The 21,891-nt window shown below is 50.6% G+C and overlaps 1 protein-coding gene across 1 annotated transcript in view; it reads left to right on the top strand.

Annotated features, from left to right (window-relative positions):
• Positions 1 to 21,891, top strand: part of LOC104524115 (casein kinase II subunit alpha') — a 27,001-nt gene extending 5,110 nt beyond the window's left edge. The window contains exons 2-10 of the mRNA XM_010166882.2: positions 7,184 to 7,285; positions 8,156 to 8,206; positions 15,613 to 15,672; positions 17,832 to 17,915; positions 19,065 to 19,175; positions 19,386 to 19,487; positions 19,811 to 19,911; positions 20,614 to 20,762; positions 20,964 to 21,891. Of these exons, the coding sequence (XP_010165184.2) occupies positions 15,655 to 15,672; positions 17,832 to 17,915; positions 19,065 to 19,175; positions 19,386 to 19,487; positions 19,811 to 19,911; positions 20,614 to 20,762; positions 20,964 to 21,040 (642 nt within the window). The 5' untranslated portion in view covers positions 7,184 to 7,285; positions 8,156 to 8,206; positions 15,613 to 15,654 and the 3' untranslated portion in view covers positions 21,041 to 21,891. The remainder of the gene's footprint in view (positions 1 to 7,183; positions 7,286 to 8,155; positions 8,207 to 15,612; positions 15,673 to 17,831; positions 17,916 to 19,064; positions 19,176 to 19,385; positions 19,488 to 19,810; positions 19,912 to 20,613; positions 20,763 to 20,963) is intronic.

Genomic DNA, 21,891 nt, shown 5'->3' with positions numbered 1-21,891 from the left:
CCCACCATTCTGTGATCTGAGGTTCTGCTTAAGGTGGAGATGACAGCATCCCTACTGTCAGCCCTGTGCAGGTGTCCTCCTGCTCTCCTGATGCACATGTCTCCATGTCCGCTCTACTTGCCTGTGAAGCATTGAACCCATCACATAGACTGTCTTGTCTCCTTGCGTGGTTACTATCTGCACAGGCACAACGTGCAGGCGGAGGTTGGGAGAAGAATGCAGTTACAAGGAGAGGGACCAGTGAAATGGAGGTTCTGCAGCAGTGATGAAATAGTCCCTTTCTCCTTTGGTGGCTTTTGTCCCTCTGTGCTGAGTCCATGAACTGGAACTTTCAACCCTGTACGTGGTTTCACAAGTGCATTCTTGTTTGTTTGGCTTTGGTTTTCCCTTGTTCCCCCTTTTGGGCTGTGTGAACCCTCCAGAGTGGCTGCTCATACCAGGCACTGCTGCAAGGTCCTTCCAGCGTTCAACTCAAATTGTCACTACTAGCTAGATACCGTTTGGGGGAGGGAGCCCTGTGGCCCTGGTAGATTTTCTTCCATCTCTAAAAGCTTTAGAGCCCACATACATCAGCATGTTCTAGATGGGGGCTGGAATGACTCCCGTGCTGATGTGCAGAAGGGATTGCACAGGGAAATAGGATTGGATTATGTTGGTTGGTTCCTCAGGCTGGAGTTTTTGATTGCATCAAAAAACCTTCCACCAAAGCCATTCAATGCCTGCTCCTGGGAGCTATCTGTGTCTTTTGCTCCTCCTGCGTTTGCATGCACCGAGTCGTCTCTCCCTGGCCCACTTCCTCCTCTGGCAGTCTGGAGATGAGCCCTTTTGCAAGAGAGCTGGGCACACATCTCTTCTCTTAAACACCAGTTGCCAAGACTGAGCTTGGCACAGTTGGCTGCTGGAGTCTTGCCTTGTTTGGAACTGAGATCAACTGAGATGCTTCCCGCTGTCTCGCAGAGGCCTGGGGGCAGTTAATAACAAAACAAGGGGAAATGGCTTTAAGCTGAAAGAGGGCAGGTTTAGATTAGATATTAGGAAGAAGTTCTTCACTGTGAGGGTGGTCAGACACTGGAACAGGTTGCCCAAGGAAGTTGTGGATGCCCCCTCCCTGGAAGTGTTGAAGGCCAGGTTGGATGAGGCTTTGAGCAACCTGGTCTAGTGGAAGGTGTCCCAGCTGATGGCAGGGGGGTTGGAAATGGATGAGCTTTAAGGTCTCTTCCAACCCAAACCATTCTCTGATTCTGTGCTGCGGATAACTCTCGTGGTGGTGATGGTGGTGGTGGTGTTCTAGCACCAAGGAACCAGTGAGCTGCGAAAATGCGGCTCCTGCGAAGAGGAGGGTGAGTTACAGCACTGCGGCTGCTCACAGTGCCCTAGGGCAGAGCCTGAATGAATGATTCCCATCCCCTGGAATGGTGGTGGTAAGGAAGGGGGCTTGGTCCTTCTGCCTCTCCCTTTTAGTTGACTGCAGAAGTCTTGATGAATCATGGGCAGTCCTGAAGACCCAGGGAGGTTGGTTTGGGATGCACTATGAGAGGAGGAAAGGCGTTCTGAAGGAAAGAACAGCACTGCCTTCAAAACATGTGCTGGTATATTCTACTGAACTTCAATAAAAAAAGCAAAAGTGCTTTGCTAGTTTCAGGGGAGGTGTTTTTTTTCCCCCCTTTGTTTTCTAAAAGTCAAGAGCAGCTCAGCAAAGTTTGAATTCCCATAATGGAAGTTGTAAGATGCCAACAACCGACAGAGTATTAACACAAGTGGGCTCCTTGATTTTGTAGCTCTTCTGAGTGTGATTATTTGGTTTCCCAGCTGATGTCTGGCAAAATAAGCACTGCTGCTCTGAAGCCAGTTTTCCTATTAAGCAATTGGCGTCAGGGTTTATAGGCTGATTATTGTGATCCTTTCAAAAATACTTGATAGAGATGAATGAGCTTCTAGTGGCAGCTTTTAAATGTTTCAAGTCTACCATAAGGAGACTGGTCCTGGATGTTGTGTGTTGAGATTTCCCTGCTCATTCATTGGAAGCATCATGGTATTGATGGACTATTCGGGTTTGGTAAGCAAAGAATAGACCTTTTTCTTTACTGGATGGTGAAATAAATGAGTTTAGTTTCTCGAGGATTTGTATTTTCTGACTGGTAAACCTTCTCCCCTGCTGTGACAACCCCAGTTCTTTTTCAGAGCAGCTGCTGGGCAAAACCCAGCACCTTCTGTAACTCCTTCAGAGCAGCACACGTGCTCCTCAGCTGGCAGTGTGTGTGTGCTGCTTGCTTTTGTCTAATGTAAAATGGTTTTGCACTTTGGATTTAACTCATATTTCACATGCCTTCGTGGTCGCTACTTTTCTTTCTCAGTGTGGAAATGTGCAGAGAAGTTTGGATAAAAATTTTATTTTCTGTCTTTGCTTGAATTCAGTGGTGGGTCCCCAGGTTGTTGGGGAAGGCTGGAACTGAAGCAGCTGACAGAAGAGTGTACTCCCTTTGCTTTAGAAACCAAGCAAAAAAGATGATTAACCAAGCAGTCATTTATTCGTTCAAGGCAGGAAGTGATTGTTGCAGCCTTGTATTTAAAGGTTTATTTTAGCAAACAATGTTAATTATCTTCTCCCGGCTGGTGTTTGCTGTGGCTGGACTCCTTCCCTGCTTACAAGTTTACATGATCTCACAGATGACCCAGGATCTGATCTCTTGTTCACAAAGAGGTGTTTTCTTCTGCATCTACCTGACTGTAAAGCAGCTCCTTATCCCGTGCCATTTCTCACCTCTGCAGAGGGATGGCATCGCATGACGCTCCCCAATCTTTGGGCAAAGGCAGTTGGGGTCACACTGGATGCTGTTGCTGCCTCTTCTGCCTGACTTTCAAGTGGATTGAAGCACCCTCATGGGATCCTTTTGGCTCATAGGGTGGGAAACCTGCAGCAAAGAGTGGCTGGCTGGGGACAGTTGAGTGGGAGCTGCTGGGTCCATCAGAGACCATCCTCCTGCAGCTGAAGGTCACCTTGGCCCTCTGCGCTGGGCGCTCAGCATGGTGTAGAGCCGTGAGCTGTGGTTTTGTCTCTACCATCTCCAGCCACCTCACTTCCAGTTTTCCTGAGGAAGGAAGCAATTTCCTGGGCAACTGGAAAACTGGCTTGTGCTAGACAGTCATGTTGTTCTAAGGGTACTGCTGCAGTTGAAGTAATTAAACCCCTCCCAGTGTAGACACGGTTAAACTGAGACATGTCTTTTAGCCTGGTTTCCTATGGAAACGAGCCTTATGCAATCCTGCTGTCTGTCAGCCTGTCTCCCCCTTCTCTCTCCCAGTAGTTTTTGCACTGGTTGGCCAATTTCAACCAAATATGACAGAAGTCTCCAAGCTGTCAAGTTTTTACAGATTTCATGGAAATAGGTGTTTCCATAGAGCAGAGGGACTCTGTCGGAGCCTGTCTCAGAGGGAAAGGCTGCAGTGAGGGTTTGAGTCATACTAGTCACTGGAGAATCCCAGCATGGAGGAGAGCTTTGAAATGCCTCTGCCGTGAGAGCAGATGGAGTTGGAGTCTGCACCTGTATAAACCGTTGCCTTGCAAACAGGCGGATCAAACTCAAGAGCAGTTAATTTTGTGTAGGTGCCTGCTCTGTTCTCTGCTGGGAATACCCCTCCCAGGGGAGGGGAACTGAGCCATGTAGGAAACACAACCTGAAATGCTGCTCTTCATAGCTTGATTTAATAAAATACCCTTAAAGGAGGACTGTTAAAACACTCTGGCTGCAAGGGTTGGTGTTTTAGAAGCTCTCCCTGCTGAGAGAGGCAGATGGCTGGAGGCCATAATAGCTTAAGTTAGTTCACATTTAATCCATGTGTGTTTGGAGTCAACATCCTTGGAGAGACAGATCGGGTGACTCTGAAAGACAGTTGTAGCAACCCAGACTTAATCCTGGTGCTTGGAGGATGTGCTGCTGACTGCCTGTGGTTTCAGCAGTACTGGTGTCTGGGGACAGCAGGGAAGTAAGCAGAGTTTCTTTCTGTGGTTGTGACTGCTCCAGTGCAGTACTGGCTGTGCGCTGGAGCGGTTTGCACCAAGGTGTTTGACTTGCCTGATGCAAGAGCCTGGGCTTGGAATTGGTTACTGGGCAAAGACTGAGCCCCAGTGGTGTGCTCTTGGGTAGTAGATGGCATTTGCAGTTGTGGCTGGAGCGATGGTGTGGGACAACGCCTGGGTAGGAGGTGACATATTGGCTGGTAAGGTGAAAGGTGGGTGGGGTGGAGTGGAGGCCAGCCATCACCACTCTTTTCTCCTGCAAATCTGAAATGGGGAAATCCTCTGTTCCCCTGCATTGCTCTCTGAGGAAACTTCCAGACAATAGCTTTTCCTCTTAAGTTGACATTGCTTCAGCCCGTGGCATTTCTCCCCACCTCAGCCCTATTTACCTAGTGGTGGAAAACCCTGTCCTGATCCCTGGCTGCAGGTAGGGAGAGCGCTCTGACGGTTCACTGCTGAGAACCCTGCAATGAGCAGGGCTTCCCGTACCCCCACCCTGCCCAGAGGTTTGCAGGGCCCTTGCCCCGGCTCACAGCTGACGTGGAGGTGCTGCAACCATGTGTGGACAGCCTGGCCCGAGCTCTGTGCTACTGCAGCATAGAAGGAAAATGTGCAAACAGCGAGCGAGCGGCTTTTAGCTCTCCCTCTTGGTAAGACAGCATTTGCTGGAGTGCCTTCCCTTGATGGTGTGAGAGGTGATGCTGTTGGCGATTATCTGCAGGCTTTTCATTGAAAAGAGACCAACACTCTTCCTTTTTTCCAGAAGTTGCTGGTTCTGTCTGATTGTGTCTTTTAATGAGTGAGTGGGAGTAGATTTCTGGTGGAGATGACTCAGGGCATCGTTTTCCCTTCCTGAAAAAGGTGGAAACATGTGGAAGTGACTGGAAGACAACATCTGCTCCAGTGGGCATGGTGGCTGCTAGGGAAGGAGAAATGGAAATCTTGGAGGGATATCCTCCCCTACCTAGCTGACGCAAAAGGCCATTGAAATAACTACAGTACAAAGACAAAGGTAATTCAGAGTGGGCTTTCGGGCCTCTTGGCTGTGTTCAGGCACGGTTTCAGCTCCCGATCAGGTGCAGGTGTCACGGCAGAGAGGCTGTGGTGCATGTCTGTTGGGAGCCAGGCCGTTCAGCAAGCGCTTCAGGACAGCTGTGGCTCAGCTCCGTCTTTGAAGTTCTCTGGAAAACAGTTTGTGTGTGCATCTGCGTTGCTGGACGAGCAGAGTAACGGAATTACATCCTCTAATTCCATCTTGGCCTTCTTGGTAAGATCAGTGCGTGTGGGCAATGCAAGGGTGGTGTCCGTCCCCATGCTGACGTAGATTAAATTAGTCCCTAATGAAGCATCTTTCTCTCAGGTTCAGAAATGTAGCCCTCACTTCTTCTGATTTCTATCCCTCTGCTCTGGCTGCTTCTCCCTGTCTGTCCAACGTCCCACTGGCTCCAGCTGTGTCTGGGTACTGCCCCAGGGATGTTGGTGGCCCCTTCCCCAGCGAACCCTGCCCCAAGTCACTCCAGTTCTGGCTGACAGCTGCGGTGGCCTTGTTGCTGTTTTCCACAGTGGCTTTATATGAGGTGCTGACGCTCCCTGTGCTGGCATCGGTGTTATTTTTGGCACTTTGCTTGGGGCTGAGGTTCTCATCTTTTGGCTTGGAAGTCTAGCCTCCTGCCTTTTGAATTGGGAGAGGAGAAGGGCAGGATTTGAATCTAAAGATTTCAGCCGCCTGAAGAGCTTAGAAAGACAGCGTATTTTATCACTTGTGTAAATGCCATATTTTCCCACTATATAAAAAACTTCTGTTCCTTCTCCTGTCTGCTCGTACATTGCTGTGAGGGCTCTGAAACCAGAACTGCCTTGGATTCACCTGTAAGGGGAGCGTCAGTTGCCCCATTGGCATTCTGCAGCCATCCTCAAAGTGGGAGGCCGCGGCAGAGGCGAGGTGGTGAGCATGAGCTCTTGAGCTCTCGTGGCTCCTTGTCCTTCACGCAGACATCTGAAAATGTGTGTCACTTTGGTAAGGTTCCTGGTACATCTTTGCCATTCCTCCTTACTCCCCTCCTCACACATCAGACTCCGTGCTGGATGGTGAATGTTTTAGGAAACTTAATGTCTGGAGAAGAGTGTTTTCATCAGCAAAGCTCAGAGATAGGGCAGGGGCTTCACCACTCCCTGCAGGATGCCTCTGCAGCTCTCTGCAGCAGTACCCGTGTGCAGGAGGGGACGTGCCAGCTCTGCAATGAAAGGCTGCTGAACTCGGTGACTTGCAGCCAGTGATGCCCACACTGGTCACTAACCAAGACTCCTTAAAGAAGTCTCACCTCTTAGCTGCTCTAAGCTGCCTTTTCTTTCAAGCAGGCACAGAGCTAGGGTTGTCCTGGGAGCAGATAAGTTACAGAAAGGATCATTCCTTTGCGTTGAAGTGAACCGCTGGATCAGCAGAGTGTGAACGCTAAGCCAGCCTCCCAGCCCCTGCCTTGGGAGCAGCTGTTCTTTGTCACTCTCTGCAGGGCGATGACCAGAGAAAAGTTTACTTTGCGAAGGGAATTCCTAGGACTTGCAGATTCAGGAAAGAGTAAAAAACTGTTTAAAATTTCTCTAGGCTTTAAAAATAATGATGGTATATGGATGTGATGGCATTCTGTGCAGTTGGATCTGTGCTTTTGGAGTGGTTGCGAAAGATGCCTGCACGTAGTTAGGTGTAGCAGTGTCTGAGCTTAGTAGAAATCTTGGTGTTGGAGACTCTCAGGTCATCATTTCATTGGATTAAAGTACTTGTTGGAAATGGGTTGAGATTAAGGAGTAAAAAACTGGTTTGTGCTGGTACACAAAAGCTGAGCTATGAGGGCCACCATGCTTGTTCTGTGGCTCTAAACATATAACATAGAATGAGTGTGCTGAGATTTCCACATGGCAGTCCAAGGCACTCTTAACCACAGTTACTGGCGTCACAGTATGTTTGTCTGGAGTGGTTTTTCGCCTGATGAGAGGGAAATCCTAGTTCCTGCAAGGTGTATGTCTCTTTGAAGCTAAAAATGTTCCCTTGTGAGGGTGGGAGCAGAGAGAGGAGAAGGGGAGGTGATGTGATCCAGTCAAAATCGGTGGCAGAAATCAGTGTTAATTTCTGAAAGGACTCTTACTTCTCATTTCTTTTGTCTATTTAAGCCAGTGAAGAAAAAGAAGATAAAACGCGAGGTTAAGATTCTGGAGAATCTGCGTGGTGGCACCAACATCATTAATCTGATTGACACTGTCAAGGATCCGGTGGTAGGTGCCTGTGTGTCGTGGGGTGTGTGGTGGGTTTGCCTCCTGACCGGCTGCAGGCGCAGGGCAGGCACCACCGCACCACTTCTGCTCTCAGCTGCGGTCAGGTGCTGCCTGTGCCTTCCTGCCAGCCAGGGGTGAGCAGTGTCCAGCTCATTAGGGTCTCCTGAGGTGGTCTGGTTTGTGTGGGCTTGTGTTCTCCTCCATGTTCCCCAGACTCTTTTACACCCCTTCTGTGTCTTCTGTGAGTCTTCTCCCCCATGGCTGATGGGGGAGAAGTTTTGTAGCCCTACAAATGTTCTGTAAGAAAGCAGAGCCCTGTAGCCTTCCAGCTCCTGTCTGGCACCTGGAACACAAGTGTCTGCCAGGGCAATTGGATATTAAGCACTTTTCATCCTTCTGGTGGTTGTTCTGCCCAGTGACCAGAAGTCATATCCTTTTTCTGCATAGCCACAATTACCCCATTCCCGGGAAGTTTTCTCTGACTCGCAGCTGGCTGAGGTCTGCGACTCCCAGCCTGCTGGCAGCCACGGGGAGGAAATGACGTTGCTGTTGCGTTGGCAGTCCTGGCTGACCTTCCTCTTGCGATGGGCTGCGAGGTCTTAGCCCCTGGTGACACCTTTTGCCTTGCCCAGTGCTGTCTCTGCTCCGTGGCGTGGGGAGGAAGAGGAACAGCACTGGCCAAAGTGCCATGTTGGTGTTTGCTGCATGGGGCATAGGCGGACCTTGCCTGCGTTTCCCTTGCTGTCCTGTTCCTAGCCTGCTCCCCACAGGGAGGGTTGGCAAGAAGCAAAATCTTTCTCAGGTCTCTTGGAGCAAAGAAAGTTCAAGAGGGGGTTTTAAACCATGACTCTCTTTCTCTCTCTCTTGCAGTCAAAGACCCCTGCTCTGGTGTTTGAGTACATCAATAACACAGATTTTAAGGTGAGTCTACCTGAGTGTGGAGGGGGCAGGCTTCCATTTCTGTTGAGGGTGCTGTGATCTTGGGTTGGCAGATACTCCTTGGAGCTGTGGGGCAAGTTTGGGGTTTTCACCTGTGTCAGTTTTGCCTTCCTTTCCCCATGTAAATGAGACACCTGTAAATAGGCTCTACAAGAGAAGGAATAAAAAGCTTGTGTGCTGAATCTCCTTCCGACTTCGAGGAGGAAGTTCAACAGGTTAGATAGTCTTACTCCCCTCTCAATTAAGTAATTACTACTGTGCTATACATTCAGCCCAAGTTAATCACTGGGCTGCAATGCTCTATTTACAGCAGCGCAGTTGATGGAGCAGGTGACACCGATTTGTGCTGGAATCCTTCAGACCTGGGGACTATGGGGTGGCAGAGGCTGCAGAGCATGTCTCCCACTGCTGGTGGGACCGGTAGTAGGGGATTGAGAAGTCTCAAATACATCTTCAGAGCTTTTCTGCTTGCCTGAGAATGCAGCTCTTCCAATTTCTGGGGAGCTCCAATGATATTACTTCTTCCCAAAATGGGGGTCCTTCTGTCTGTGTGCAGCTACTGAAATGCTGCTGTCTGGCAGCAGCAAGCTGATGCACAGAAGGGATATATAATTAGCAACTACGCCTGTTTTAATGGTATCTTTGCTTCCCCCATGTGAATCTTTACCCTAAGTTATTAAGTCAGTGGTGGAGAATTAATTGAGCAGTTGCCATTAGAAAGCCAGCAGTCGTTCCCTCCCGCCCTGTGCAGAGATCTCTGTCATTCCGTGTTACGGGACAGCGCTTTTTTCTTCCTGTCTGTGCTGGAGCATTACGTAGGTCCACGCCTTGCAGGATGCAGCTTCAGCAGATGCACCAAACACCCAGAGAAGGGCCCAGGGTTGGTGCTGGTGGAAAGGAGGCAGCTTGTCAGCTGGCCACAGAGCACCTCACCTGCAGCCCTGCACGCTGCAAGGCAGCACGCGTTGTTTCTGTCCCTCTGGGGTTGGTCTGGCGAGCTGAATCCTGCTGGGTGAGACCCTGTGCATAGCCAGAGCTGCAGCCATGCTGGTGCTGGTGTGTTCTTAGTGCTATTTAATCTGATGAAAGAGTTGGGGCTGTTCAGCCTGGAGAAGAGAAGGCTCCAGGGAGATCTTATAGCGGCCTCCCAGTACCTGAAGGGGGCCTACAAGAAAGCTGGGGAAGGACTTTTCATAAGGACAACTAAAGACAAAACAAGGGGAAATGGCTTTAAGCTGAAAGAGGGGAGGTTTAGATTAGACGTTAGGAGGAAGTTTTTCACTGTGAGGGTGGTGAGACACTGGAACAGGTTGCCCAAGGAAGTTGTAGATGCCCCCTCCCTGGAAGTGTTCTCGGCCAGGCTGGATGAGGCTTTGAGCAACCTGGTCTAGTGGAAGGTGTCCCTGCTGATGGCAGGGGGGTTGGAACTAGATGATCTTTAAGGTCCCTTCCAACCCAAACCATTCTATGATTCTACTGCAGAGGCTAGAATAAGAGTGACTTGCAGCAGCATTTACCCTGACAGCTCTGGGTGGGGAGGTGAGTGTTGCTTCCACCAAGCAAACAGCCATGAGAGGAGTTCTATGTGGTGACTTTTCAGGGCTAATGAAAGCAGGCTTGGCTTGCCTGGGCTTGCCATGACATCAGCTGGGCTGTTGTATGTTGGGAATGTGCCCCTGTGGTTCTCCTGGTGACCCAGGGACTCTTCATAAGGCTGATCCAGGAAGTTTTTTAACTTTCTATTTAGCTATTATTTATTTATTTATTTTTATTTTTAATACACAGCTTGAGATAAAATAGGTTGCTAGAGCAGCTTGCTGAGGATTGCTTTGTGTGTCTCCTAGTCAAAATATGATTACAGCACTCTGTCATGTCCTTAGAGGAAAAAATTACCTTTAAAGATATTGACCAGTAACTGAAATACATTCACAAAGTGGAGCATTAGTAGTAACTTGAGGCTGGTGGCCATGAGGGACTCTTAACTGAAAAATAGAGGGCTTGGAGTAGATGGCAGGTCAGCTGTCCCACCCATGCTGAGAGCTGTCGCAGGCACTTGCAGCAAGTGAAGCAACATTGGTCTGGCCACAGCAGAAGTAGCAATGCTCAGCTCTGGAACAATTGGATGAGTTTGCAGCCCATCATTTCTAGGTTCTTAGGAGAAAACCTCGTTCCTCAAGGAAGTCCAGATTCACAGCTGTACCAGTCCAAGACAGGTGTTGATGCTTTTGATGCTGATTGGTACAAGGCAGGAATAACTTGTCTTGGGAATGCAGCGTATCCCCCAGGGCACGCCGTATGGCTGTTTGTGGTCAGAGCTTATTCGTCACCTGAATTTCACTAGCTATGTATGGGGCGTGTGGGTTATTTGAGCTACACTGCCCTGAGCTCTGCTGCTTATTTGGGTAGGTTCTTGGGGCCACAGCTAACTTGCAGATTACAAAGCTGCTGCTACTCACAGATGCCTGTGGATACTGTGTCCATTTTTGGAGCCCTCAGCACAAGAAGGACGAAGACCTTTTGGAGCGGGTCCAGAGGAGGCCACAAAAATCATCAAAAGGCTGGAGCAGCTCTGCTGTGAGGACAGGCTGAGAGAGAGTTGGGGCTGTTCAGCCTGGAGAAGAGAAGGCTTCAGGGAGACCTTCTAGCACCCTTCCAGTACCTGAAGGTGCCTGTAAGAAAGCTGGGGACTGTTCACAAGGGCATGTAGCAATAGGACAAGGGGTGATGGTTTTAAACTAGAAAAGGGGAGATTTAGGTTGGATATGAAGAAAAAGTTCTTCAATATGAGGGTGGTGGATCATTGGAACAGGTTACCCAAAGAGGTGGTGGAGGCCCCATCCCTGAAGATATTCAAGTTCAGGCTTGATGGGGCTCTGAGCAACCTGCTCTAGTGAAGATGTCCCTGTCACTGCAGGGAGGTTGGACTAGATGACTTGAAGGTCCCTTCCAACCCAATACATTCCATGATTCTATGATATCTTCTATACAGAGGCTCCCAAGCTGTTCCTTCCCTTGCTCTGAAGTGCCCTTGTCAAGCAAAAAGTGGACAGAGTAGATGAGACCACTTGTGTTGGAGTTGTTGGCTTGCCCCATACCTCTGTACATGAAGCAGCTGGAGAGCACCTACTCATTGTCTCCTCTGTTCCACAGTCCTGATCTACCCAGGCAGCCAAATTCTGCTGGACTTAAGTCCCACGTGAACTCATCTGGTGACAGGGACCTCTTCTTTTGAGGTGGCTGTTACTGATCTACCCATCTCTGCTTTGACTTCTGGATCAGCAGTACTGATGAGTACCATGCATCTCGCTGGCAAATCACCTTCAGGGTGTTTGAGGGGGGTTCCCAGGACAGCTTGTGTACAGCAGGTTGTTGCTGACCACAGAATCACAGAATGGTTTGGGTTGGAAGGGACCTTAAAGCTCATCCAGTCCCAACCCCCCTGCCATCAGCAGGGACACCTTCCACTAGACCACGTTGCTCAAAGCCTCATCCAGCCTGGCCTTCAACACTTCCAGGGAGGAGCAGCCACAGCTTCTCTGGCCAACCTGGGACACTGTCTCACCACCCTCACACCAAAGAATTTCTTCCTAATGTCTCATCTAAATCTCCTCTCTTCCAGCCATCACCCCTTGTTCTGTCACTCCCTGCCCTTGTCAAAAGTCCCTCCCCAGCCTTCCCGGAGCCCCTTCAGGTACTGGGAGGCTGCTAGAAGGTCTCCCCGGAGCCTCCTCTTCTCCAGACTGAACAGCCCAGCCCCAAAGGCCACTTTACAGGATTGCATTTTTCTCTGTCCTGTTGGCAATAGTTGATTGCAAGCTTGGATGTCTTCTCAGTTGTCTCCTTTCTGGCAGTTTCTTTCCTTCAACGTTATTGTTTCTTGCTTTATGTTAATACTTTCACCCTTTTGCCCATTCAAATGGACAGGCCACTATTCGTGTCTGTGCACACATTAAAATGGCTCTGTGTGCATGGGCAGAAGCTGCAGTTCTGTGAGGCCTAAGGCATGGCTGTGGATGAATCCAGGTCAGAAGCACAAGCTTGTATTCCATACGGTTTGGCTATTTTTAAATGACAGTATAAACAGGAGACTTAGGTGATACCTCCCTAGAGCTGATTACATTTTCTTAAATTACCAGGCTGGGTCCCTTCTGAAAGTGATGGCTCTGTACTCACAGGGATGATGAGTTGAAACTAGACTAAATGCGTGTTCTGCTGTGTGAAGATGGCAGCTTGTGTACGGGGCTAGTGTTTCTCTTCAGACCTGCTGTGTGACTTGTCATCTGTGAGCACTCGAGCTACTCACAGTCATCTGCCTTAATTGATGGCTGCACTGCGGAGTCATGCAGTCAACTGAGTAATGGTCAGTGAAATCAAATGTCTTTTGCTAATTGCTTTCAAACTAGAAATGGGATGCTTGTCCTTCAGCCACCATCAGCTGTCATTTATTTTGTGGAGTCTGTGAGCACACCTGGTACTGTGCCTTTCAGTGTCCCCAAGAGGCAAATCCCTCGGTAAAGAAGGGAGCAGAGCCAGGTCTGCAGGAGCAGCGCTGGGTTGGGTTTGCTATTTTGTTATTGAAACACACTGGCAGGTTCACAGCTGAAGAAGAGGAGATGGGCAAGAAAGGTGAGTGATGAAAGGTTGCTTCAGGATGTTCAACCTGTTGGAGTTGTCGGGATAAGGGCTCTTGAGTCAAACCTTCCACTTTGCATGCCCATTGGTGAATTTTCAGGCCAAGATGTTGTCAGGAAAGTGTGTGCCTGTGTTTTATCCTTTTACAGCCAACGTTAGTTTAAAAAATAGTTGTTGCCCTGCATAGGTGATGCAGAAGCATGAAAGATTCTCCTCCCTTGCATGGCTGCTGAGGCTGGGATGCTTTGGGAGCTGTTTCCTTTTCTTTTGCTGCTGCCTGCCCTGTACCCCAAAGCAGTCTGTCTTTCCTCCGACAGCTCCTCGTAGCCACCCTCTTGCTTTGTAGATGCTGCTTTCTGCATGTAGCCAGCTGTGTCGCTCACTCAAGGGAGGAGAATAAGCATTTAACTCCTGTCAGCCCCATGGAGAGGGGAAGCAAGTCTCTGCCTCCTCGGGCAATAACGGGATTAGTTTACGATTGGTTACATGACGTGTGCCAAAATAGCACTGAAAGCTGGAGAGGGGTGGAGGCTGCTGGTGGGTGAGTTTGGCCTTTCTTTGTGCTCAGTATGGAGAAAGGAGACCAGCCCAGGTCTCTGAGGCCTTGTGCAATCCTGAGTGCTGGCATCCAGCTGAGCAGAAGTTTGAGCTGTGTCTGAGTGGTGCCCACAGTGATGTTTCTGATAGTTTCACCCCAGAGAGCCAGCTGTAAGAACAGACCGTGGGGCATACCTGTGAAGGAGGTGTCTGCTCTCCCCTGCTAGGTTGGGCAAAGAGGATTTGGAGCCCACTGTCAGAGCCTTCTTGGGGCAGCTGCTGTGCCAGACCCACTTGCAGTGGACACCTTGGCCCTGTCCTTCAAAGTCTTCTGTGTCCACTGACTGCAGCCAGTGGAGCTGAGCACGCTCCTGCAGGGACTGCTCCCCACAGCAAGTGGAGCCTCGGTGCTGCTTGTCACACTGTTGACCTTGGCACAGTGAGAGGGTCAGAGGTGCTGGGTTTCACAGGCAGCTCTTTTAGGGAAGTCTGTTGAAAGCTGGTTGCCCAACGGCTACCTCTGCTGAAGGCTATGAATCACAGAAGTGGGCCTGAGAAGAAAGGCATCAGTGACCTCCCTTCCATCCCCTCCCTGCTCACAGGCAGCAAGAGGCAGAGGAGCCAGGAAATGGGGAAAATGGGGTCTAGCCTTCTTCCACTGCCTCTCCTGCCCTCCTCCATCCCCAGGCGCATTGATGTTGCCAGGCGAAGTTGAACAGGGTGATGATTCCCAGAAAGACATGTTTTAAGCATCTCTGTCCCCTGATAGTGTTGGTTACCTAAGCAAGCCATTTGAACAAGCTCCTGGAAGGGCTCAGCTGTCCTCTGCTGGCCCTGGGTCGTGCACCAGAACCATGCGCAACCCAGTCAGGAAATCTATCCCTGCTGTGGCTTGTGGCTATGTCTTTTTCGCTCCCTGCTCACTTGTCTGCTTCAGTGGATTGCTCCAAAGTGTTAGGATCATCCCAATTCTTGAGAACGCAATGCAGGTTGTGTCCTGGAGGCCATTAAAGCTCTGCATGTGTAAGTGACATTTGTATGTTGTCAAAATGATTTCCCAGAGCAGTATTGGGGGTGATGGGGCTGTTTGGAGCTGGCCCTAAGTAGGATAGGATCCTGAGGATCTCAGCGTGGGCCTGGAGAGGATCTGGAGCCAGCATTGCTTTCTTGGAATGTGAATTTCAATCCCTCGCTCTGGGATTTCTCCTGAAGCTGCCAAGTGGTGACCATGGAGGACAGCTGGCTCCAGTGCTGATGCAATCGGTGATTTGACTGAGCTGTGAGATGATCCTTGTTTGTTAGAAATGGCAGAGGGGTCTCGTCCTACTGCTGCCCTGTGAATGTCCTTCCTTGCCCTGCCCTGGCCTTGCTTTCCCTGGATGAGAGCACAGCCCCATGGGGTCAGGCTGGCACCGCTGCCAGTGACAGATATAGAGCAGAAGATAAGTTTGGGGCTAGTTGTGACCTGGTGTGGGAGCAGCAGGATGATGAGTTCTCCAGTGACAGTTCTGGTGGCACAGTGCAGGTTGAAGTGCACCCTGGATCTTTAGCACTTCCATATGAGTAGCCACAGAAGGACACAGGAGAGGAGGGTGGTGAACATGAACTCGGCACTTCCCTGAGATTCTGAGCAGCGCTCCTTGGCCCCATGAGCATTTCTGTGCTCTTGGGTTGCATTAGCCTTTATGCTGGGATAGAGGGAAGCCTCCATGGCTTGGAGGCTGTCTCTACCCTTTGTGCTTCCCCACCCCATGCTCCTTTAGGTTAGTGTTTTCCTCTCCCTGCCCTACCCTGAGCAGTATGAGCTTTGCCCATATGTTCCCAGCCACCCTGCTCTGAATGCTGTTGTCAAGTCACCGCGATAACTTTGCATGTGAACAGAGAGTCAAGATCATCTGTACCAACTCCAGCATGCTTTGAAGGGCTTGCTGTCTTCTCCTTTGACAGACAGCCTGCCTGTCTTCTGCTGGAAAGAAGTTGTGACAGGTCTGAATGATCCCAGTAGCATTTCGTGGGAGCTCGTGCGTCCTTTCTCAGTTTCCTGGTGTGTAGCCCTGGCAGGTCCGAGGCCAGGACAGCTCTTGGGAGTGTCAGCGTTCACAGGGAATCTGAATGGGGTCAGTGATTGGAGGCAGGTGGGGTGCAGGAAACTAAACTAATCCAAGTCTGGAGTATTTATTTTTGTTTCTCTCCCCTCCCCCCCCCCAAATCTGTTTCAGCAACTGTACCAGATCCTGACAGACTTTGATATTCGGTTTTATATGTATGAGCTGCTGAAGGTGAGTGGCATTGCATATGACAGTCTGGATGTGAGACCAGGAATGAGAGAGGCAGTAGCGGGGCTCACGGGGCAGTGCTACTAAGCAGTTACATTTCTTGTGTTCAATGCAGAATCTGTGTCTTGTAACCCAGGAAGGTTTGGGAAGAGATCTGGTTACCTGGTTTGTTGCTTTGAGGTGTTACAACCAAACTGGGGTCCTTTGGTTACCTCCAAAGAGTCTCTGACTCTCTGTTCTTTCCCTGTGAAGCATTTGTGATTGTTAGTGGCCAGGTGGGGCTGTGCTTGGTCTCCCTGTGTATCTAGCACTGTTGGGCTGGTGTAAGGAAAAGCAGGTCCCTCCCAGCTAGACCCAGTACAAGCACCGAGAGGCATCTGCAGGGCTGGGGAACCGGGGACTCTTTAGCAAGCTAGGGAGAGCAGAAGAGAGGGATTGCCAGCTCCAGGCTTTCTTCTGCTGTGGTATTCAAATGCAGCCCCAGAAGGTGACTTCTGCCCACTTGGTCTTAGACCCCCATGTCTCTGGGTGGGGAATCTAGGACACCTCCAAGAACAGGCTGGCCAGCTCAGTGCCCTGTGGTCACAGAACCCCATGAATGTCATCTTGGGGAACGAAGCTTCTGGTTATGCTGACTGTTGTATGTTGATATAACACTGGTATTTTCCTTTGAGACGTCCCAGCCAAAGCTTTCCCTGCCCCCCTAACAAAGGGCAAGGAGTGCTCTAAATACTTCCTCTTAACTAGCCCAGCTTGCACGTCCCCATGGAAATGCTCACGGAACCATATGGCAGATCTCTACCTGCTGCACTGCCTCTGGGGTCTCTGGATGCAGGACACAGGAGGCAGCAGGGCCTTAGGGAGAGCCTACAGGTTTGGGCTGATCCCAGGGCTGTTCTGTGCTGACCTGCTGGAGCAGCAGCTTGGTTGTGTCAGATCCTAGCAGGGCCTTGGGACTTGTGGGCTGGCACTTTGCAGGTCCCATGCCTCTGGTAATGAATGGGACAGGCTAGGTAAAGCCCATTGTGCTTCAGGACTTGGTGACTGCAGGAGACTTCCTGAAATAGATCTAGTGGGCTTGAAGGAGACTTTCTTCTCTGCACCTTTCTGCAAGGGAAGGACCTTCCTACTGAAGGTTGGAGGGGGCCTGAAGCAGCCCAGGATTAAGGTGGGAGGGGTGATGAGGTTTAGATGATCCAGCCTTGGGACAAAGCAAGACACTAGAAAGCTTCACCCTGGAAGCAGTTTGTCCAGCCTGTTATGGATGTCCTGTACTGGACATCCCAGGACCACTGTTTGCTGTGACTCCTGTTGGTTGCAAGGCCACATGTCATTGCAGGGGTGTTCCGTGAGGCCTTGCTGTGGTGGATGCTGTTGCCTCCTGTGCTTCCTGCTGCGGCAAAGGCCCAAGGACAGTGTTACTTCCCTGGCACTGGTGTCTTGGATATTGAATGACTGCAGCCTGTACCCTCCTTCCATGCTGCTGGAGATCTCAGAGCATCTGACAGATGTTGATGGATGGATCTCCCTCCCCCTTGGACATGAGAAAACATTCTCACTCCCTTGCTCAAGGGAACAGCTGCGTGGGGTGGCAAGCGGTGCAAAGTCACGGAGCTGGAGAGCTTATTTGTGCTCCTGCCGTCAAGCTTTAAGCAGCATCGCTCTCCCTCGCATGCTCACTTGCCTTTTGTAAGTGCAGGTTTAGCTTAAATGAACAGGGTGGAGGTGACTTTCTGGCTTAAGTGTATTTTGGGACAGGTGGAAAGCTGCACTAGAAGGCCGTAAAACTGTATGCATGTAAGAGTCATCCCCTGCAGAGGAAGAGAGCGTGACCTAGGAAGCACAGGGCTACCCAGGTTGGAGCATTGGGTTTGTCACCAGGTGGGACGCCTCTCTGCATTGTGTTCTTCAAAGACACTGTGGGGAACACGGTTCCAGGACCTGTGACTGCAGTAGGACACAAGATCAATGCAGTCTTGTTGCCAGCTTGTCACTTCATCATATGCAGCATAAGAACTGAACATGCTAGTTTCTTGGGCCAGGGTTACAGCAGTACCTTGTGGATGAGGCACTCTTGCTCCTGGCTGAGAACTGTCTGTAATGTTGTTAACTCTGTGCCTGTGGTTATGGATGTGTCTAATGTATGTGTGTGTGTCTGCCAGGCCCTGGATTACTGTCACAGCATGGGGATCATGCACAGGGACGTCAAACCCCACAACGTCATGATAGACCACCAACAGAAAAAGGTACTGTGGCACCAGGGCTGACAAGCAGGGGCTTTCCAGGGAAACTTGAAACTCTGCTGCCTCTGTACCCGTAGCCTGGGCAGCTCTACTTACCCCTTTAGCCTTTAGTTACTGGTTCCCCTCCATTTGTGCCTGCATCAGGAGATGGCCAGAGTCCCACTGGGGAGCACCACAGTGGGAGTCCCTGGCTTGGAGGTTGCTCTTCCCCCCAGCCAACCACGCTGGGTTTCTTGGCGAAGCAGGTCTGGGCTGTTGAACCTGGGGGAGGTGTGGCTGTAGGATGCAGAGGCCCTGGTCAGAAGAAGGGTGGCCTTGTCTGAAATACACGTGGCTGTTTTCACCTAGGGAACATAAGCTACTCCTGTAGCACAGCCTGCGTATCCTGCAGTGGCTTCCTCACTTCTGGGATGAGCTACATAGATCGCAAGAAATGTTCGTACCCAGCTCACTACCATGGAAATGGGCAGTGCAGGGAGCTTCCCCACCCTGTCATGGTACTTGTGCCTTGCTGGCTGCTGGTGTGTACCTGTCTCCCCAGGGACCTGGGATTTGCGGCAGCAAATTACTTGCTGGTGCACAGGTCCCTCCCTCCCTGTCCATCAGCAGTGTCTGTAGAGGCAAGGCTTACAAGGAAGGGGAAATCTCTTAGTAGACCCATTGTCCTTCAGTAACACAGCAAGTCGTCCGTTGCTGCGGAGGAGGAGATGGTCTACCTTGCAGGATGTGGTGGGCTTCCCTCCTACCTCGTTTCCTGCTCTCAGCCCCCAGTTAAAATCAACACTGCCTTTGGCCCAGCCCCTTTAAACAGCGGGATAAGAGAGCTGGCTTTTGCCTCTTCCCTAGTATGCAACGACCTGTCCACTGTGGCTGGTGGTGCTGGTAAGGAGCCAGTTGTGCAGCAGTAACAGTGTGCTTGGACTCGGGAGATGGAGGAGCTCTCTCAGCTGGGCTTTCCCCCACCAGCTGGTGATAGGGGGAAGGGAAGAACCTGACCAGAGCACTGCTGAGAGCATCTCCTGTCCTCAGAGCACCTCCCTATATCCTGGGCTCCACACTTGCATCACAGGATTGAGAGGTTTGGCCAACATGGCTTCATCTAACTGGCTCATACTGAGGCTTCTGACTCTGTGTCTCTTTATCATTGTTCAGCTGCGGCTCATAGACTGGGGTCTGGCCGAATTCTACCATCCAGCTCAGGAATACAATGTTCGTGTGGCCTCTAGGTACTTCAAAGGACCGGAGCTCCTTGTGGACTACCAAGTAAGAGTCTACCTCCTCCTTGCTAGCCCCTGATACCACTTGTGGTTGCACTTTGGCCACCTTTGGGTTGTCTGGTTTTGCCTGCCAGGGCATCGCCTGGGTTGGAAAGAGGCTGGCTGTGAAGTGAAAAGGCTGAGGTTGCCTGTGCGGTTGGGGAACCGGGCCGTGGTGAGCATGCCTTTTCTGACAGCTTCTCCTTTTTCCCCTCAGATGTATGACTACAGCTTAGACATGTGGAGTTTAGGCTGTATGCTGGCAAGCATGATCTTCCGAAAGGAGCCCTTCTTCCATGGCCAGGACAATTATGACCAAGTAAAGACTTTGCTACCTGGCTTATTTCATGAGATGTTTCTCACTGCCTCATCTCTGTGTGTATAGTGGGGAGGTTCTGGGGATTGGACCACCAGGCTGGGAGGATGTTCCTACATGCTTAGTTAAGCCATCTGGGATTATATTTCACTGCCTTGTGTAGGAGACTTGTTTTCTGCATATGTTGTAAAAACAAGTTTCATGGGAGATATTCCTTCCATCTGGAGTGTTTCCAGAAGGAGAGCTCTTAGATTTGGGCAGCTCTGCCTCTGCAAAAGAGTGGTGGCCAGCCCTTCTGCTCTCTCTCAACATGCCTCTTGTTCCAGCTGGTTCGCATCGCAAAGGTCCTGGGCACAGATGAGCTGTATGGGTATCTCAAGAAATACCACATAGAACTGGACCCGCACTTCAATGATATCCTGGGCCAGTAAGTGGAGAAGTGAAATGCTGTCTTTTTTCCTTGTAACACAGAAAGGGAGATAAACTAATGTCCCTCCCCTTGAAGGACTCTCGGCAAGGGCCTGCTTTGATCTTCTGGGTCACAATGCTGCTTGCAGGCCTCCCATCTGGCTGCTTGTGTCATCTTGGGAGGTCACTGAAATTCAGGCTCTTTCCTTTTGCCTCTCCCATGATCTATGAGCCATCCTCTGTTTCTTCCTTTTCCTGCTCAGTGACATCCTAGAAGTAGAGATGTAGACACTGGAGTTAAGTCTGGGCTGAGGGGTTCAAAATCTCCCTGTTGGGATTTCTGAAAAGGACAAGAGGTGGGTGGGATAGCGAGGACCACTTCTGTGAGGCTGGCTGGCAAGCTAGAGCACTTCTGGTCACAAGGGTGTCACCCTGCCCACTGCATGCTGTTGTCTAGTCCCTGTAGACAGAAGGGAATGTGCAGTAGTGTGCCTTTCCCAGGCGCAGGACATCCACACAATTGTGTACCCAAAGAGGCTTTTTCCCCCTTCAGCAAGTGCTTGATGAGCAGTAGCTTGTCCAAGAAAGAGCTGTAGCTTGGACAGCTGAGAAGAGACAACCGTCTCTTCTCAGAAGTGGATAGTGGCAGGTGATTCCCCCAGGACCTCTGGGTGCTGCTGAGCTGGTCAGAGCTGGTCAGTGACAGCTGCTCCCTTTGCAGGCATTCCCGGAAGCGTTGGGAGAACTTCATCCACAGCGAGAACAGACACCTGGTCAGTCCTGAAGTCCTAGACCTCCTGGACAAGCTCCTGCGGTATGACCATCAACAGAGGCTGACCGCCAAAGAGGCAATGGAGCACCCCTATTTCTGTGAGTCTGTGGAGAAGCTGGGGCCAGCTGGGATGGAGAGGGGTCTTGGGTCGTGAGGGCAAACTTTGGGTTCCTGCTCTGTGAAAGCCTGAGCAGCTCTGTGGGTTTCGAGGGCAGTTTCTCTGGAAGGGTTCGCCAGGGTGGAGCTTCCGCTTTGTTAAATGCTGTTTCCCCTTCCTGCCTGGTCTGTGTCTCCTGCAGATCCAGTGGTGAAGGAGCAGTCCCAGCCCAGCTCAGAAAATGCTGTGCTCTCCAGTGGCCTGACAACAGCGCGATGAAGACTGGAAAACGACGGGTAATTCAAGATGTTTACAAATAAAAGCAAAACCTTCGGTCACACAGTGAAGGGAAAAGAACCAAGGACCCCCCCCTCCTTCCCCTCCCCTTTATACTTGGCAGAAATCTAACCTTGGGGGGGGTCATAAACCTCAGTTCCTCTCTGGTGGTTGTGGTTAATGTAACTCTAACCCTGTGGTACCAAAGCCCTGGGCAAATGGTCTTGCAAGAGCTAAACATGTAGTGATATCCCCAGGGCTCAACACAACTGATTCTGGTTCACATCTCTATGGATCCTTCTCTTCCTTCTCAGTCCAGCCTTCCCCACTGCACTGGTGGGGACAATTTGGTCGTTCCACCATCAGCCCTTAGCATGCTTCTTTCTAAACATGCCTTTCTGACTTGTAGTCTCTGGATGAACCAAATTCAGGCTGGGGGTCAGCAGGTGCAGCTCTGTTTTGAGGTCCAAGTCCTACTGCTCACTCTGGGCTTGAATTTGGCCCTTGAATTCCAGTTTCAATTGCGAATGCCGGGGGCGGTTGGGGAGAGGTTCAACAAAAAACAGCCCACAAACCCAGCAGCATCTCAGGATTGGTTTGGAGCATTAAAATGAAGGCACTAATCTGAGTTGCTGGGGGTGAGATTCCCCCTTCCAGGTGTTTGACAAAGGCTCGCTCTGAGAAGAAACTCAATAGACCTGCTTTGGAAACTTGTGAATGTGAGGACTGCTCTTGTGGCAGAAGGGGGAGGGACTATCCAGACTTTCCCACTGAGCTCAGGAAAGTCAATGTTGCAAGACTTCTTGTGATAGGTGTGCAACCACGTACCTCATGACGTGGCTCCCATGAGAATT

The sequence above is a fragment of the Antrostomus carolinensis genome, unplaced genomic scaffold, assembly GCF_000700745.2.
Source record: "Antrostomus carolinensis isolate BGI_N321 unplaced genomic scaffold, ASM70074v2 scaffold31574, whole genome shotgun sequence".
In the NCBI taxonomy this organism is placed as follows: Eukaryota; Metazoa; Chordata; class Aves; order Caprimulgiformes; family Caprimulgidae; genus Antrostomus; species Antrostomus carolinensis.
This window is presented reverse-complemented; position numbering and strand designations above follow the sequence as displayed.